At 40.5% G+C, this 18,390-nt stretch overlaps 1 protein-coding gene across 1 annotated transcript in view; it reads right to left on the bottom strand.

Moving 5' to 3' along the window:
- The window catches only part of Nhe3 (Na[+]/H[+] hydrogen exchanger 3), an 85,102-nt gene that overhangs the window by 29,198 nt on the left and 37,514 nt on the right, over positions 1–18,390 (bottom strand). The window contains exon 16 of the mRNA XM_072286487.1: positions 11,444–11,554. Coding sequence (XP_072142588.1) covers positions 11,444–11,554 — 111 coding nt within the window. The remainder of the gene's footprint in view (positions 1–11,443; positions 11,555–18,390) is intronic.

Raw genomic sequence — 18,390 nt, 5'->3', positions numbered from 1 at the left:
GATGCCCCACTGTACTCGGCCATTCTCGGTAAGCCAGAGGATGGCAGAGAGAAAGAGGGGGGCCACAGCCATGTGAAAGTGAAAGCTATAACTACTTCCACCAAACCCCCAACCCATTCATCCCATTGAAGAGCCAAAGATTTGCCTCACGGTGTGTGATCTTTCGTAGAGCCCACAGACGAGCATGAAAGACACATAATTTGGAACAGTATCACATGCACTGGTGAAGTTAAGGTGTTTGAATAATGAAAGGGAAAGACTGTCCACTCAGGTGGATAACAAGAGAGTCCATTTTCACGAAACTTCCTCCACCTTGGCAGATTTCTGCAGAACTGATCTGCCGCATTCAGTTCCCTGCACTTCCAATTTCTCAACTCTGCCTCACTTTGCTACCTAAGCCTCTCAGTTAGATCAGATGGTAGAGAAACAGCTCCAGAAAGCATCAGTTCCAGGGTTCAATCTATAGACCAAGACAAATTTTTTAACAGCGAAGCTTTCTTCCAGAGAAATATATACGGGCTGTTTCCCTTTGTAGTTCCATGCTATTTTTGGATGGATGAGAATTTTTTCTATTCATAAATTTTCCTCCACCTTGGGGATTGCAAGTTAATAATGAGAGCAAGTTTCCTATGGCTTCATTACTGGTGAACCATTCAACCACTCCATTTGAAACGCTTGGAAAATTGGCAGCTAGCTATTGTCCAGCTATAGCTCTATTCACACGACAGAGAAAATTGAGATTTGAGCTTGCGAACTGCGTATCACGGGAGTCGGGCATTTTGGCTTCGCAAACTCGGTCCACGTGAAACAATTAACAAAACGGCCGAAAGTCAGGTCACCATCAGGATATTCATCAAGAAATACTCAGATACAGTGAATGCCTGGCAGCAACTACCTTCACTCCAGTCCCACTCTCTCGAATTGAAAAGCATGTAAAGAGTGCACAGCTCCCACCACTGGCTCGGTGGCCGCGAGTGAACGTGCACAGCGTTCCAATGAGTTTGCGCCATCACCGATGCAATGAAAAGGAAGAGTAGGGTTAGGACATACGCACTGTCTGCTTTTCTCTGCTGCCATGACTGATTCATTCATGATCATGTCCCTTACATTTATCAAGCTTTGCGTGCACTGGTGAAGGCACTAAGAGATAGGATTAGGCCCCCAACTTGGCAGGTGTGCCTGTACACACGTACAATGCAATGATGCAAAGACGTGTGGTCAGGTTCCACTGATAAACTCCTTGAGCAGAAAAATTTATTAACACGGCAAAGGCAGCATTGCCTCCTACATATACCTGCAGTGTAATTTCCTTTTAATTATCAGTCACAAACTACTCCTCACAAGTTACAATCGGTATGATGAATGTCAGTGGGAGCAGGCTGCAAACTTTTAAAGCGGGGTGTTGTCTCTCTCTCTCTCTACATCACTTTCTCACTTACAGAAGATGAACACTAAAAAACACATAAATCCATCAACAAAACTTAGCCCACACTCTGCGCAAATAAATATGCTTTTATGCATTAGTGTTACATCTATCATAAACACGCTCATTTCTGAAAACTGGAAATGATTCTCCCAAATGTAAATGAAATTTTGTTAGCATTTATCTCGCATTTCAGTGACCAAGCTAAAGGTTCAAGCCACCAGCAGCTTGTATTAGCATGAGGTGTAAGTACTAACATGTGGTGCAAATATTAACACGAGAGATGTGTTAATGTGCAGCCAATCCCTGAGAACTTCAAGCCATCTCTTTAACATTTTTTTTTAATTACTGCCAGTCGCAGATAGGAAAGTGTCACTTCTCCTGGTGAATTACTCGAAGAGGCACACATTACTTACAGAAGTCACAATGTTCTATCACATAATGAAAATTTATTATCTTTATAATCAATTACTCTATGGCACATATCACAAAAGCTAAAGTGAAGATGGTCAAAGTTAAAGGCATGTGCATTAAACAGAAACAAGAAATTAGCAGCAATTAAGTATAAGCTGTCCCCTATATGTTCTGTGAAAATCACTGGCATTTCACCCTACAATATAGTAAAAAGATAGGGGCCAGGACACCGATGAAAAAGACTTATTAAAGTGTTAACGTTTTGGCTACTCGATGGGAGACAAGGCTCCTGTCGAGAGCCAACAAGACTTCAGCTACACGCTAGACTTCACCCTACAATATATATATATATATATATATATATATATATATATATATATATATATATATATATATAATGCTTTTTCAAGAGATTGTATGCAGAAGAAAAATATACTTTGGCACAGAATTTGGTGACATATTTCAAATGTGGTGCTAGTCTTAAATGTACCTGCCTTCAGCATGGATGGGACTAAATTGTGCAATTGCAACAAATGCCCGGAATAAATTAATAATATTGAAGTAATATCAGAAATTAGATTGTGATTTGCCATGCATGTAATATGCACCTCTTCAATTAATGATGTTTAATACAAAAACTGCGCTATCTGCCCGAGGCACTTTCTTTTTTCATAATTTGTGCAAATTGTATTAAAGAATGCATAGGCATATATTTTATAGAAGCTTGAAACTAATGACAGCAATTAATACCTTTAAACACAGACACACAGGAGCTATGTAAAGCATCAAACCTTCACAGCAGCCAACAATCCCAGCTTCCCTTGAACCAAAGAGGTTCAGATCGTGTATTATAGGCTAATGATAATTACAAGGCAAATTGTATCTGAGCCAGAAAAGTGTGAACCATCATAGCAAGTTTTTTTTTTTTTTTTTTTCCCGTTAGTGTTGAATGCTGGGCCTTAAAATAAGTTTTTGAAAGTGCCAACAATATCTCTGTCCGAGCCTTAGCCACGACCTAATGCAGGCACACAGATGGACAAGAACAAAACAGAAAAGGCAACAACACAGAGCATCACCTGAAAGAAAATTTATTAATACACACACACCATATGCAAGGGCACATTGTTGCCTAGAGTTGCACAAACGTTCTTATTTTTCAGGAAATAAACATGGTTGTAGGTCACCCTAGAAAAAGCACACAAAGAAAGAAATTAGACACAAATTTACTCATGCACTGAACACTGAAAATACTATGCATTAAGAGCAGATGCCTGCTCCGCCAAATGACCTGTAATATAAACAAAATAGTGAAATGAACAAATGTTTTGTGATGAACATAAACAGTGTCTTGCAGGTTGAATGCAGTAATACTACGAGGGTGAATGAGAAGGACATTGCCCCTATTTTTTTATAGCCAAAGTAAGGTACATCACATTTGCCTACAATTTGAGATGCCCCTGTGGTATAATTTGTACAGCTGACTGTGGAACCACCGTCGGACTGCTTCACCGTTGCATGTGAATCGCTGTCCTGCCAGGAACTTCTTCAATGAACCGAAACACCTTTCCCCATACATGGGCTGCATTTCCCTGTAGATTTCGATGGGTGTTCGTCCCTTACTCCGCAGAAAACTAATTACACTTCGTTGCTTGTACGCCACGAACATGTGAAGCACAACTGCCATCTTCAACAACTGACAGCAGTGCCATGCTGCGGAGCTACTGGCAGATAATGCCAGGCCAGTTCAAGAAAGATCCACCGCTGGGAATGGATATGTTGACTTCGCATTTACAGCCATAATTTGGCTAAAAAAGAATAGGAGCAAAGACTTTTTAATTCGCCCTCGTACTAAGACCTAACAAACACTTATATATGTTTTTTTTTCTCGGCAACAAAGCAAAACAAGAAATCAATAGTTTGGCATCAACATCAATGCCACCTAGAAAAAAAAAACATTCCTGCTTGGGCTGGACTACAGTGAAGCAGTCTATGTACAGCCAAGCCCATTTATAGTGAATCTGATCACAACACAAGATCAGCTCATTTTACACATTGTTCTTAATATGCTAACTTCCAAAAGTAAGCTGAAGATGTGACAAACTGTGGTCTTTAAATGTGAGTAATGCAAGTGGTCTTTTTTCAATAATGGAATCACTTTTCATGGAAATCGATGCTTAGCTATGCGATACCAAAAATACAGTAGAGCCCTGCCCAATGTGCAACGTCCTAATCAATGACCAAATGACAAGAATCGAGGAGGAAATTTGGCAACTGGACAAGCACATCATTTTTGGATGATAAGAGGCAGCATCTTCCAACTTAATCATCAGTTAAAACATGCTCACTATATCCAAGATGCCGCATCCTAGCAGTTATAAAAATTCAGATCATAAGAATTCAGGACCAGCATAAGTGAGCTCAACTGTATCTGAACATAGAGACTGAGTAAAACTTCCTACAGCAGACAAGCATTTCAAGAAACCACCTGCAGTATGAAAGTACACCAACACACTAAAAAGTAATAATCAAAAGTACAAGCTAGAGTTGGCACAATACACAGCAGAAAAGGGAATTCCAACCAGTATGCAACACGAATGCTTACCATGTAGTGCACTCAATAGAATGCAAAAATTAGATTTATCAGCAGTCTTAAGCACCATAGCAATTATAAAGAATGCAAAAGATCATCTACTGCAAAAAGTCATTTCCCTCTTAACAATATAAAATATTTTGCAAGCATCATTGTTACTTTGTAGGAATTTCGCAAAGTTTGGGTACTAAGCTAGTAAAAGCAAATTAAAATGTTGCAGTACTCAAATAAAATGCTGACACGCTTACCACAAGAAAGATGTGTGAGCATTCAAAATATAGCATGAATATACACTTGGGTATGGGTTTTACACTGCTTCTACAGTCAAAAACGTTAGTCATCACATCATGCAACATCCAAGAAAGAAAAACAAGAAACAGAAGACTAGAATAAAAGGTACACAAAAAAATGCAGGTAAAATAAATAAATAAAGGCGATTGTACATGTCAAAAGGTAGTATTCGTGACCAGGTTTCAAGCTTCTTGGGGCAGATAACGTGAACAAAGGAGAGGAATCTAACACTGACAACATGGACATCTAATCATGTTTGTCTCTTTGGAATGATTAACATCCCTGTACAAAAAAAAAAAAAGTTTGACAGCAAGTTTGACTGCAAAGGCATGCACACCTAGAAAGGTGATGGTTTGGGCTAGTTGGTTTTACATTTTAGACTATGTGGTACAGCATGAAGTGGGAGAGGAAACACAGTAAAAAACAAGGACACGCGCTTACTTCCAACTGCAATTTTACTGCTTGATACAAGGTGTTATATAGAAAAAACAGAGGGACAGATAAAGGTCAGAGGACAGATAAAGCGCTTGTCCTCATTTTTTCCTGCGTCCCCTGTCCCGCTTCGCGCTTTACCGCACAGTCTAGCATGCACACATTAAGTGCACACAACAGCGCAAAGAAAATAAGGTCAAAAGGAAAAGGTAAGAGTCAATTATAAGATACATTCTGACCCGCAATACAGAACAAACACCCAAGCTTACCAATCCATAGTGTCCTCATGTACAATCCTCATTTCAGAAATTGTTAACTTGCAAGGTCAGTAAAGAGCAACTAGTCATTAGAGCAAGTTATTCATAAACTGAGACACTATTGGGGCCCTGCAAAGCATCCTGCCGACTTTGCTGTTTTCTTGCTTCCCTCCAATGACACTCTTTTTTCACCTTTACAAATGTATTCATGCAAACCACGTGCGGCACATGCAGCGCTCATAATACTTGACCCACTCATGGGCAACCATACTTTGGCTTTCTTACTTTTTTAATTTTCCCAACAGCGAGCGAGCAAGCTCCACCGAAGCGTTCAAACGAACCAAACGATTGTGGCTTTCATGTTAGATGGCAGTGCAGAACCCACAGCAATATCTCGCGACACATGGGATATGTACCAGGAAGTACTGAGACGCCAGAAAGAACGAGGAGGTTTGTTGCAGAGCATTTTTAAAGAAATTTGCAAATGCATGTAAGAGAAGTATGGTGGCAGAGATACGCTCCTACCAATACCAAGCACAGATGCTGATCTTTCAACAAATACTTTCTAGTTTGCTTGAAGGCAGAGATATACAGTGCATTAGATGGCCAGAGATACTATCATTAACAGAGGTCTATGGGCAATTTAAACCCTTCATGTGCTGTGCCTGCCTGCTGATGCACACTCATGACTGTATCCAAGATAATTCATGGGCATGAAACATCCATAACTCACTGCACTATCTACTCAGAATTCGATCAAACTAAAATTTTATAGTATGTTTTGCTTTTATATGACAAATGGCGTGACAAAGCTTATCGACTGTCATCATTTTGCATCTCTTGTTTTCTAACATAGCAGACCAGAGCAAAGAAGTCACAGATATGTTTGAGCAATGCAGTAGAACTTCTAATGAAAGATTCAGAGGACTTGGGTGTTGGTTACGAGGTGTGTTCAAGGGTCAATGGAAGCGACGAAGAGGCCACTTTGCTTAAGGAACACTGAACTGAAATATATTTAATTACCGTGTCTTAATTTGTGTTTGAATTTCCAGATTAAAATTTGTAAGACATTCAGCAACATACTGCCAATAAATAGCATTTGAATTTAAAGCCTGCAAATGTGTTACATACACTGAAATTGAATTGGTTGCACTTCGGAGAAACACCCAGCATGCTTAATGCAGTCAACAGTTGAGAGATGAACACTAATGGTTTTACAAAAATGCCAACTGCATATTTAAATTCCCCTGTGCTTAGTTTACAGGCAATGTAGGTTTAATTGCAGGGCTTGGCTAGATTATATTTTATAAGTTTTTGGTAGCAATAGTTGACACCCCATAATGCTCAATTAGCTTGTATAAAAGGCCTAAAGAACATAAAAATGCCATTACAAAGGAAAATTGGTTGCACAAGGATTACACTCCACCAGAAAACATTTTTCTTTTTAAAACTGTTTCTTCAAAAACAGTACACAAAACTTGGCTGTTTATTGCTCCATCAGATGAAAATCAAAGGCTTTGGTAGCCAATCCCTATTTCAAAGAAATTCTAACACGGGGGGCTATAACTTTTACAGTGAATCACAAGACAACCTGAGCATCACTATGTTTCATATTTTCACAAATAAGGAAAACTAACAAAGCCTCCATGAGAAGTTTAACACACTACACCACATCTGGAGCTCTTAAGTGTAAGCATTACATTAATTTTGGCGCCTTCACGGCACAGTTTTTGAAAAATTCAATGTATCTTACATCACACCTACCACACCATTTCATGACAAGATGTCAAAACCAGGTAATGGTTATGGCAGAAACGGTCAACACTAGCTGTACACATTGGTCTCAAAATTCTTGAGAACATGTCTTCATTTATGCTGGTCACCATGTTGCCACAAGTACGTGCAGTGCTGCTAACTGTACAGAAGTTTCCATAAATCTAGGGATTTTAGGCACTGTTGAAAAAAATTGTCCGATTTCTCAAAATCTAGGGAAATTTCACACTAAGACATTGAAACAGTGAAACTACTGATGTGACTGTGTTTTGATTTCAGTCACTTGCAAATTACATTCGCATTAGCATGCGCACTATGACTTGATCATACAGCAGCGCAGTGAACGCATTTCGTCCAGCAAATGACAGTGTATGAACGTGGTGGCCCATTCAACGAAGTGCAGCTGCAGCAATGTTGCTGATTGTACCTTAAGCTGAGCAGTCAATGTGCGCACTCTAAATGAAATATTTATCTGTAACCACCAAAACAAACATATGCTGGAACACAAAACAAAGCAGCACGAGCCAATCTGGGCATAAGAGGACACTTATACCCAGTACTGAGCATGACAATGTGGTCATTGCACTAAGCAGCAGACTATGCACACGTTTACTATAATTTACCAGGAATCACCCACAGGCAGAGCAAGCATGGACAGAGTCTCAGTGGTCATATGCTTAGGAGAGTTTTGCTTTGGAGGAAAGAAAAAAAATTTGCTGTATATCTTTGTGCTTTGCTGGAAATGACACGAGAGTGCATAAGTGTGGTGGCGCTACGTTAGCACGGCATTAAGAAAGTTATTCACATCTTTCGAGTTCGAGCGGTGAAGTAGCTTATACGTGCAGACGTCTTTTTCTGTGAATTCTGTAAATATGGCTTCAAGCAGGAGGCTGTGTTAGCAGAACAACTGCGACATGTTTTCCACTTGAGTATAGTGACTTCATTATGTGAACATCTAAAAACAAGCTTAGAAATAAATTTTAGACTAAATTTTCCGGTTTGCTTGCTTAACACAAACTATATTGAGAAACTGAGTTACCACATTTTGCAAGAATGTAGGGAAATCTAGGGAATGTCTTTTTATCCAAGTTAGGGGAAAGCTGGCTTTGGAAGTTGGCAGCACTAAGAACCTGGAACATCATGCCGACCATGCTCGTGTTGTGATAATCTTCACTCACTGCCCTTACTCCACAGCATAACAGTTCTTGCTATTTCTTCAGTATGAAGAGCACATGCCCATAAGGTAGGGAATTCTTGTCCTGATCAAGCCAAGCTTTGACAATTTTTGTTTTGTGTAAACTCATCAACACAGGCAACATTTTCTTTTGATCCCTCAGTTTCTTGATTATTTGCAGCTTCCATTACACGATGTACGAAGTCCTGGCACCTTTGAATACAAAAGCTTAGCATTTAATGTGGCTTCCAAGATTGATGGATGTCTGATGTGGATGTACGAGGATATGCACCAGACATCCTACACTATGCATGAGGTATAACTGCTTTTTTTTTTTTGCTTTGGGCAAGCTCAGTGAAAATGTCAACTGCACCTTGGAACTATTATTGGTGCATTCAAATCAAGAATCCTCCAAAGAATAAAGCTATTCCGCTGCTCGTGTACAGATTGCTTGTGTTGGCTTGCAATAGATGCTTTTATACTTTCAGCAGCAGAGTCTGAACTACTTTCAGTTGTAGGAGAACAAAATCTTTATTTTGTCTTTTGTTTGGCAAATGGATTAGTTCTGTTGAGTTCTAAATAGCTTTCCTCATGTCCCAAGTTGTTTTCTTTGCATTGTAGGTTTACCCCCTAAAAGTGCTTACAACAGGACAAAAATGCATTTACTGATTAAAGAATATGCTCCCTAAGGCTATACTATACAAGTACCTTGGTAAAAATGGTAATCGAAGCATGCTCAGAAAGCTTACACAAGAAGAATTGTACTGTCCCAGCTATGCAGTATGACCTGAGAGCTAGCCCTTAAGTCTTATCACAGTACAAACAGCACAAAACAAGATGCAAATTAGGTTTTAGCATGACTACTAATGTAACCAGAATGAACACTCCGTGCTTAGAACTCCTTAAAATACACTGGAACGGACAAAAATTAGCTGCAGGATCCAAAAACCAATTTTCATAAAATCCATCGCATAGAATAAAACAGTGAGTTGTCCAACAAAAGCAATGTTCTGACATAGCTGTCAAATTTAATTAAAATATTGCTGAAAATTGTGAGCTTTCAAGATATTGAGGTATTGCTCTTGCAACTCACTAGCTCTCTAATAGGAATGAATACTTTATGAAGAGCAATAACACTTTCAATTGCAGAGGCTCCATGACTGCAGTTTCTGTGAAACCGACATTCGACTAATGACTCAAGAAGACTGCAATTTAAAATTTGAACTTCGTTCTACCTGGAACACTGAAACATGTTTATTTGATATACCTTAAATGTCTGCTCCTACCATGATCATTTTCCAACAATTTATCACACGCGTTTGTTGCGCTTCCATCAACAGCTCAAGTAACATCACAAAACATCAGATTTTATGTATGGCTGCCATGTTGTATGGCCACAATGCAACTCTCACACAGTTGCAATGTTCCCTGCCCACATTTGTGCTCACTACTGATACAAAATAGCAAGGCTATATTGCTGCAATACGAGAAATAAAGACGACAAAACATGCACACTTCAAGGCACTAACAACGGTTGACTGAGACCTAGATACAATAACACAAAAACATCTTTAAAATCCTGCTAAGATCAAGCCGGTTAAGACTTCTTTCAAGCATTTCAAATGCAAGCTTCAGGCTCAGTGCATACAATCTTAGTCGCCTACCTCAAGGTACACAATTTGATGCAATTCGCACTCTTTCGACAACCACAGCATATTAAAAAATAAATGAATAAAAACTGGGCATAATAAGGAGAAACTTCTTGTGCCCGAGAACAAGTTGGTTTCTATGGCTTCAGAATTAACATCCCAGGTTGAAATATTGTGCCTACACAGTTAATGTAATTTGCGCCTTTGAAATCTATTGTACTTTAGATGTTCTGTAGATGTCGCACGTAAAAGGATAGCTGATATTGAATACACTATGCAAAGTAGTGCTAAATGGCGTATACCTATACAAGGTCAGCTAAACCGTATTTGTCTCATTTTGTGCTAGTTGTACTTAGTGAACACTAGAAAAGGCTGCGATATATAGCACAATGGTTAAATAGCATGCACAACACAGTATGCTTTATTGAATCTCCATGATAACGCCCCTAACTTTATCACATCACTACCCCAAACAAGTTTTGCACAGGTTCAGATGCTCTAACAAGGAGGAATGGTTCAACTGTTTTGATAACTCCTTTCAGGCTCAATTATAAATGAACACTTTTGTCTGGAACTGAGTCCACAACCCATCATTCGAGAGAAAAATGCAGCTCTGCTTCCTGCAACAAGATGTGCTTACGATGCAAGAAAAAAATGAGGTATGCAATAATTATCACAGTTTCATGAAAGGACAGGAAGGAACTATCAATCAAAGAACCTCATCATCAGTGGAAACTACATCCTCTAAATACCAGCATTTTAAAGCTCACTACAGAAAACTATCACTTAGATGAATGTAATCGAAATTCAGCTGCACTTTAATACTGTTGTGAAGGTTCTAAATTACCAGATGAATAAGGTTTTCTTTCGTTGTGTCTAGATAAAAAGCCTCCTCAAAGCAAAAATTGGGCTTGTTTGCTAATTTCAAACAAGCAGCTACACTTTGAACTTCTAATCAAGAAACATGGTAGCATGTCTCAGAGGGAAGGCAAAAAGAGATTGTAAGAAAACAAAGTGCTCAAAGCAACAGGCCCCCAAGCCAGGATGTAAAATGAGCCAACAGCAACACAGTGATATAGTTGCAACAGCATTGGCTGGAAATAGGGCTGCTGTGAGGGAAGGCAAGCAAACACATGACTAAGCACACAGTCTATTCTAAGAGCTGCCAAAACTTTGCAGCAGGAACTTCTGTGCCTGCAGATGCATTGAGACCTGCGATGACGTTGACTGGTACAACACAGGGTGTGCTTTGTGGAGGGGGTAGGGCATCAGCAAGAAGCATCACGTCAAGACACTTTTCTATCACAGAGACCCGAGCGACAGTGATGAGAAAAACTGGGGAGCAGTGGGAGGGTCGGCCCTGCGGGCTTCAGCTGGGATGGGCTGCTGTGAGGGTTGTTTCTCAATGACAAACACTTGGGGAGCAAGAGCTGAGTTTACCCGGGACAGGGATCCCCGAAAGGAGGCGCTGTTGCGTTCAGGCAAGTGAAAGTCGCTCTCGTCCAGGCACAGGTCTGTGTCTGAGTCGTCGTCTCGGGGCCGAATGTCCTCCTAAGGAGGAGTGAAGGGGTGAGGGATGAAAGCGCCTGAACATGAGCTGGCAATGCTCGCCAAGCACACAAAGGCTCAATGCAGCTAATGACGAAAGGTCAAAGGGAAAGCAGTGGGAGTGGGATAAGACAGCAACTTTGCAATATTGCCACTTTCTTGAGCACCACATATCCTGGCATAAGGTGGCATAATGTGTTGAGCTATATTGTGTTGAATGCATGAATATTTCTGCCATGAGCGTGGCACTGCTGGGCAAACTGATGGAGATGCAAGGTGTATGTGTGTGGAAATAATGACTAGGCCAAAGATTTGATTGGTTAATTGACTGATTGAGTTGTGTAGATGCCCTGAAGGAATGCCATGGCTATGAGAGACACTGCATGGAGGGCTCTGCATTAATTCTGACTACCTTAATTTTTTTTTATTGTGCACCTAATCTAAGCAATCTAAGCACACAAGCATGTTGCATTTACCCCCCTTAAAGAGTTGTGCCATAGCCTGGAATTAAGCCAACAAGCAAATGAGCACCGAAGCTACCAAACCACCACAGCAGGTGAAAAAAAAGGCTTCACTATAATCATGTTTTGAATTGGACGACTAAGACACAAGCTGTATATACACCCTTATGTGCTGGCCATGTTTTACACTAGCAATGTTACTAACAAATCTAAAATTTCATATTGAGCTTAACACAGAAAATGAAATTTCTGAATGAACAATATAAAGACGGAGAACCAATATAACTCTGATATAGAAATATAGATGCAGCCTCAAGATGAGGTTATGGCTGAATTTCCTGGTCCTCAAGTCCAAAGTGCTTTTGCTGATTTCCTGATTGATAAGATCCTTCCATAACTACCATAGTGAGCAAAATGCACTAATGTTTCGTTTCATGTCCACAGTGTTTTCATGCTCAGATGCACCGACTGCTAATGTCAGAGGGTAGGCACATCCTGCAATAGTGAAGTGGCTATTCTCTTGAATGATTTAATGCTTTACGAGTAAGATGAATGAATTAAAGAGCAATAAGTGCTTGTTAATTGGCCCATGAAGCTCTGCACACATCTTGAAAGGGAGGTTGAGTTGACTGTAAATGACTGGCCTTGGATAACTAGGTCCAATTGTTGAATCTAAATGCAGAAACTGGACTTGGGCTCAACCAGCTCCCTACATTAAGTAACTGTGCGCAGAAAATGAAAAAAAAAAAATTTGGAAGTTGTTGGATAACTTTAGTGTATTAGATTTAGCTAAGCCTACCCAAGCCCCCAGTGCATGGAGGAAGGAAAAAACTGAGGGGAGGTCCCGACGTCACTCTTGAAGCCTACGTGACAACGAAAGTTGGCTTTACTCTGCCATCTTGTAATGGTAGATTCTTTGTTTACATTTCTAACCTCCAACAAACAACGACGAGCAAACCTGCCAGGCTGTACAATCGCGATAGTACTGAAAGTAGTTCATAGTGAACTCTGCAAATTAGACCATGAGGCTGGTCCCCGCTACTTTTGCCTGCTTTTGTGGAAACAAATCTGCATATCCTCATTGTACTGCAAGAATACACAGGCAATGACTGGCAGCACACTTTACACATCACACACATCAACTCATAGTAGCTCATCTGCAGCTTACGAGCAAAAATACGTATGCTGGGCATGGCTTGAGGTATTGCTTTGGTTTAGTAAACAAGTTTCGGATGTGACAAGTCACAACGCACCTACGAGGAAGTCAGTAGAAGATAACATGTTTAGATACCCGACTGCGGCTTAAGGTGCATTCTTCTCACGGTAAGTGAACCTTCATGAAAAAGCTCTGTGACAGTTGCTGCGCAGTGCTGAACAGTCCATAAGTATGTATGCGGCTTGCGCGTTGACTGGGCCCTCTACACGCGACCATCAGCCGTTTGATGGGTGCGCAGGTGCACATTTATCTGTCAAGCCTTGTTCACTCACGCACCGCAACCGCCAAGCTTCACTCCCCTGCGCCCCTTGAGCGCACAGATAAGACTTACGTGGTAAGCAGGGTTCATCCTTTAATTACTCACAGCAGCCACTTTTTTCTCAGCCTTTCGCATGGCTATTTTGCGTGACACAAATGCATCGTCCGCTATCAAAAACAGGAACACTGCACAACTGTCACTGACGTACAAGGCATTTATCATACAGATTCTGAAGCATAGCGGTTTGAGTCGGTGATGGCCCGTTAGGATGAATCCACTGAAAACGGCAAAAATACTCTCCGTTCAACCTTCGTCCGCGCCATGGTACTTGTGTATGGTGATGTATGCGTGCTTGTTTCACACTTTTTACTCCTTCCGGTATTGACTGGCCACAACAGCCAGGAGATCATGGCCTAGCTAACACGATGGCACGAAACATGGAGACTAATGCAAACCTGCACACATGACGCTTTTGCCATGGTATGAGACTAACGGAGTAGAAGACATAAGTACACATCACCGTAACAAGACTGCCATTGTGCCCAACATGGCCCTTACAGGGAAAAATGCCACGAGACTTTCTACAAACTTTAGCACACAGACTGGGTAGGGCCTCCCCTCAGTTTTTTCCATCCTCGATGCACTAGTGTCAAATAGCTTGTTGCATAATGGAGAACAAATAAGAATCAGCTGGAAATTAATTAGTTTACACATATAAGTTATGCTTTGTCTTTGAACTTTATTGTCAGCATTGGCGGCATATTCCCAAACTATGCAAGCTTGTGCTGCCTAATAGGAAACAATCACTCATGGAAATGGCTCTTCTGTTAAGAGTACTATATACAAGCTGTACAACAGCAACATGCCACCTCTCTTGCACTTGAGTGCACTGCTACACTTACAGCATGCCTGTAGGTAGAGTACACATCCTACGCCAAAACTTAGCTCAAGCACTGAAGAATGCAAATTATGTGCAATCACCTAATCTTAGAAGCAGGAAAGATGATAGAGAAATGGCAATAAACTGAATGAAATTACCATTGCACAATATTGTTTAGGGAAAATACACTGTAATATACCCTAGTTGACAGTTCTGTCTCAATAGGCCTCTACATATGAAACACAACACGAGTGCTCAGATATGTTGTGGTTCACGGGGCATCGCAATATAAGAAGAGCGATGTGGCAAAAGCATCTCAAAATGTATCAGTTTAGCTTGTACGTGCCACGATGCAAAAATTCCCAGTGCAAACATACTTAACATTTTTGTGCGTGCAAAACTAGTCACTCTACTATCAGTCGCTCTATACCCATGGAATTAGAAGAGGCAACTTCAGAAAACAGACAAACTACACTGAAAACCACTGAAATTTTAATATTGTTGCACATTGGGCAATTTTACCTAGTGAACTGTGATCAGTGGTTATGCAAGCAGTATTGTAAAATAAAGTGACAAAATTTTGAATTCTCCGTTTTTTTTAAGTGGTGCTTTCATGGCTTGATCCACAATCACATGCATGCGATTTTCGAGCAATGGTGACAAGCAACCCGTTTGGCTGTCGAGGAGATGCCAACGTCGCTTGTCATGTCGCCTGCTTCTGGCCAGCCAGAAAATTTCGCTTGTAGAGACAAGTAGCGATATGGCAGCACCCACCACTCACTTCCATCTGAATTTGCTCTTGCTACTTGCACTCCAACGTGACAGCAAGAAATACAGTGGAACCTCTTTGTTACATGTATGAATAATACTTTTTTTTCCCGGCCAGTGTGCCATAGGAGCAACGTATTTTCATCGTTATTGCACTTGCATTTTAACATGAAACTGAATATGACTGCAAAAATGGGTTTTTACTAGTGTTTCTAGAACACATAGCTTTCTATTCCAGTGTACTAGCCTAAATAACATTCCAATGGCTCAAGAACAATGTGTTAAAGGGACACTAAAGCCACATACTAAGTCGATGTAGACTGTTTAAATACCTTTCCAGAAACTTCGCAACGCTTGTTTCGTGCCAAGAAAAGACTTAGTTTTCAAGAAAATTGTACCTGAAGGGTCCGAATACCTTTTTCGAAATTTAATTCTACCGCCACCCAATCGGGGGAGTGGTGATGTCGCATACGCCGTCAACGCCCTTTCCTGCCATCCATGCTGCCATCAGTAAGTAAAACGGCACCCGACAGATGGCGGCATTGAGCCAAGACAGAGCGACGGATTCGCCGCTGCAGCTGCTTTTTGGTCAAGTGGAGTAGACCGTTCGGGCATCCCGCGACATCACATCAATTCAATTCTGTGCTACTTGTAGTTTGAACGAGTTTCGCAAGCCAGCAAAACCACCGCAGCACTACGCAATCAGGAAAGCACTCAAACATGAAAGCGTGGGTGGCGTAGAGTCGAGTGAAAACGAAACCTTTCGACCGCCCGTGTTATTGTCAATGGTAATTTCAATGAGTTCTTTATTCTAAACATAAAATGGAACTGGACAAGTAGAATTTTATTTCATCTTATAATACAATACGAGGATGTTTTTTGCAACGAGTACTTGAGTACTAGTGTCAGGATTTAACTGAGGAGTGCTTTCGTCATCGGATAACTGCTTGAATGTCCCGGCGGAGTCTCTAATCATGTCGTGCATTTAGCTTGATTTCTCGTTTATTATAAGGCTCTGTTCGCAATAATATTGACGCCTTAGAGATTCTCTAGCACTAATTTATCACTTTAGCTTGACTCTGTATTTTTCTTTAGTGTCCCTTTAAGCCCCAGCCACACTGGAGAAAAAATGCTTGCTTCGCATAATGTGTTATGCAGAGCAGTATCACTAGACACCACACAAACATTTGCTATTGAGTTTGTCACTTTGTAAGCCTGTTTTCATACTTTTTGGAGCTTGCTTTGTATAATACAATTTTCAGATGATGCATTTCATTTTGCGGTTCCCATGAAGATCGTATCAATGAGATTCCACAGTAAATGGTAAAAGTAGCCTTTGCTTAGTCTCACCTCCCGCTTAGTACAAAAGATCTGCAATGTCTGGGTTAGTTTTTTATTTTATTTTTTATTTTTTTAAATAGAACAGATGTTTGAAGTCAAGAGTATGACGGAAGCTTGTCTGGTCGTGATGATACATACTTAAAAGGAAGAGGTCTGGACACCGACCAAAATGGTTTAAATTGGTTATTTAAATTTCGCCTGTTTCATTGTGAACAAGGCTCCCATGGGGGAGCCAAAACGTAAATTACTATTTTAAACCATTTTGGTCGGTGTCCAGACCTCTTCCTTTTAAGTAAGAACAGATGCATGTTTCGAAGCTGTAGACCTAAGACGACAAGAAAAACCACCCAAATGTTTTGATTCCTACCTACCAGATGGTGCCACAGAACCTAGCACTGGCGACATGGAATGTTTTCTTTAGTCACAATGATGGCACATTCAAATAGGTATACAGTACTAGTACACTCTGGTTAAAACATTTGCATTGTGGTACATTTGAAATTTTTTTATGGGCGCATGATTGTACTTGACTGGGTAACAATGAAAATTTGTCTCTACTTAATTTCACAAAGTTGTGTCCGTGTGGTTGCACCACATCGTGACATGACACACTACAGGGTCTTCCTGTCATGTCAAATGTTGCTGTCGCTTAAAAATTGCATGCCTGTGGTTGCCTCTTAGAAGTTTCATGACAGTGCAAGAAAAAGTTACCTTTCCCATATCAGTAGAAGACTGACAAGAGAGTTACGTGGCAGCAGCACCATTGCTAAGAAACAGCATGCTGCCTCCTTCACACCAATCAATATCACACGAATTTTCACACAAGTCAAACCCTTCACACCAATCAATCCTTTACACCAATTAACCTATGTGGCTTAGCACATGAAATTTCAGTTTGTGAACTTAAACTGAATTAAACTATTGACAGCCAAACATCCTACAACTGCAACACCAATCATGGCTTCGTGGAAGATGGCAATACCGAATGAAAGCAAGGATGAACAGAGAAGATACAAAACAGCAGTACTGATTGGCAAACTGGTAACTTTCATAATACCATGCTATTACTACACTGTCACAACAAACACTGCCATTTGCTAGCCAATTCAGTCATTGTGTGCCTTCTCTGCCTGCACCCATTCCAGCCATATGAGGCTGTGCTTCGTAGCCAAGAGGTATGTAACTATGAGAAATGATCACATATTTCCTGAACTCCATGGCAGGCACCACCAAGAATGGACAAACTGCAACACGTTAAATATTAAACATCATTGTTCTGCCTTTAATTTATTTAATGAATGTAATGAAAGAGATATCCCAAACATGACTAGAAGACATGCAAACAATGCATGTTTTTTTCACAATGATAGCGACTTCCTTACAAGCAAATATATATCATTATACATTTCAGATCCCTCAAATTGTGCTCTGGAGGTGTATGCAAGTTATCAAAACAAGGAACTTTCTAGGTGTTAAACTGACAGAGTTGTACGACCACCTTTCCAACCCCATTGCAGCACTAACATCTAAAGGAAGTGATGAATATCAAAGAGCTTTAAGCCTCCTAAAGACTACCATCTTTCCGTGCAACATGATTTTTCTTAGGGCATGAGTGGTCGCCAAGGCAGCATGGCACTTAGCACGAAAGTGAAACTTGACGCATTGTGCAGCTTACTTCACTAAGTTCACTAAACTCTATTGCCGAAACACAAGCCACACCCTCATGGCAGTATAACTATGCTCCATTGTAGCCAATCCTTTTTTTTAGCTTCGGATGAAATTTTTCCTGATACACAACACCACTAGTGACTGCTCAGAGGAAAATCGTGCAAAGCAGAAATAGACAAGCATTAAAGCAAATCTTTAAGGCTTAACAGTAAGTCATATACAACATAAAAATGAGCAGAACAAAAA

This window comes from Dermacentor andersoni, chromosome 2, assembly GCF_023375885.2.
Source record: "Dermacentor andersoni chromosome 2, qqDerAnde1_hic_scaffold, whole genome shotgun sequence".
Taxonomy (NCBI): Eukaryota; Metazoa; Arthropoda; class Arachnida; order Ixodida; family Ixodidae; genus Dermacentor; species Dermacentor andersoni.
Note: the sequence above shows the minus strand (reverse complement) of the source record. Positions and strands in the feature narration are given on the sequence as shown.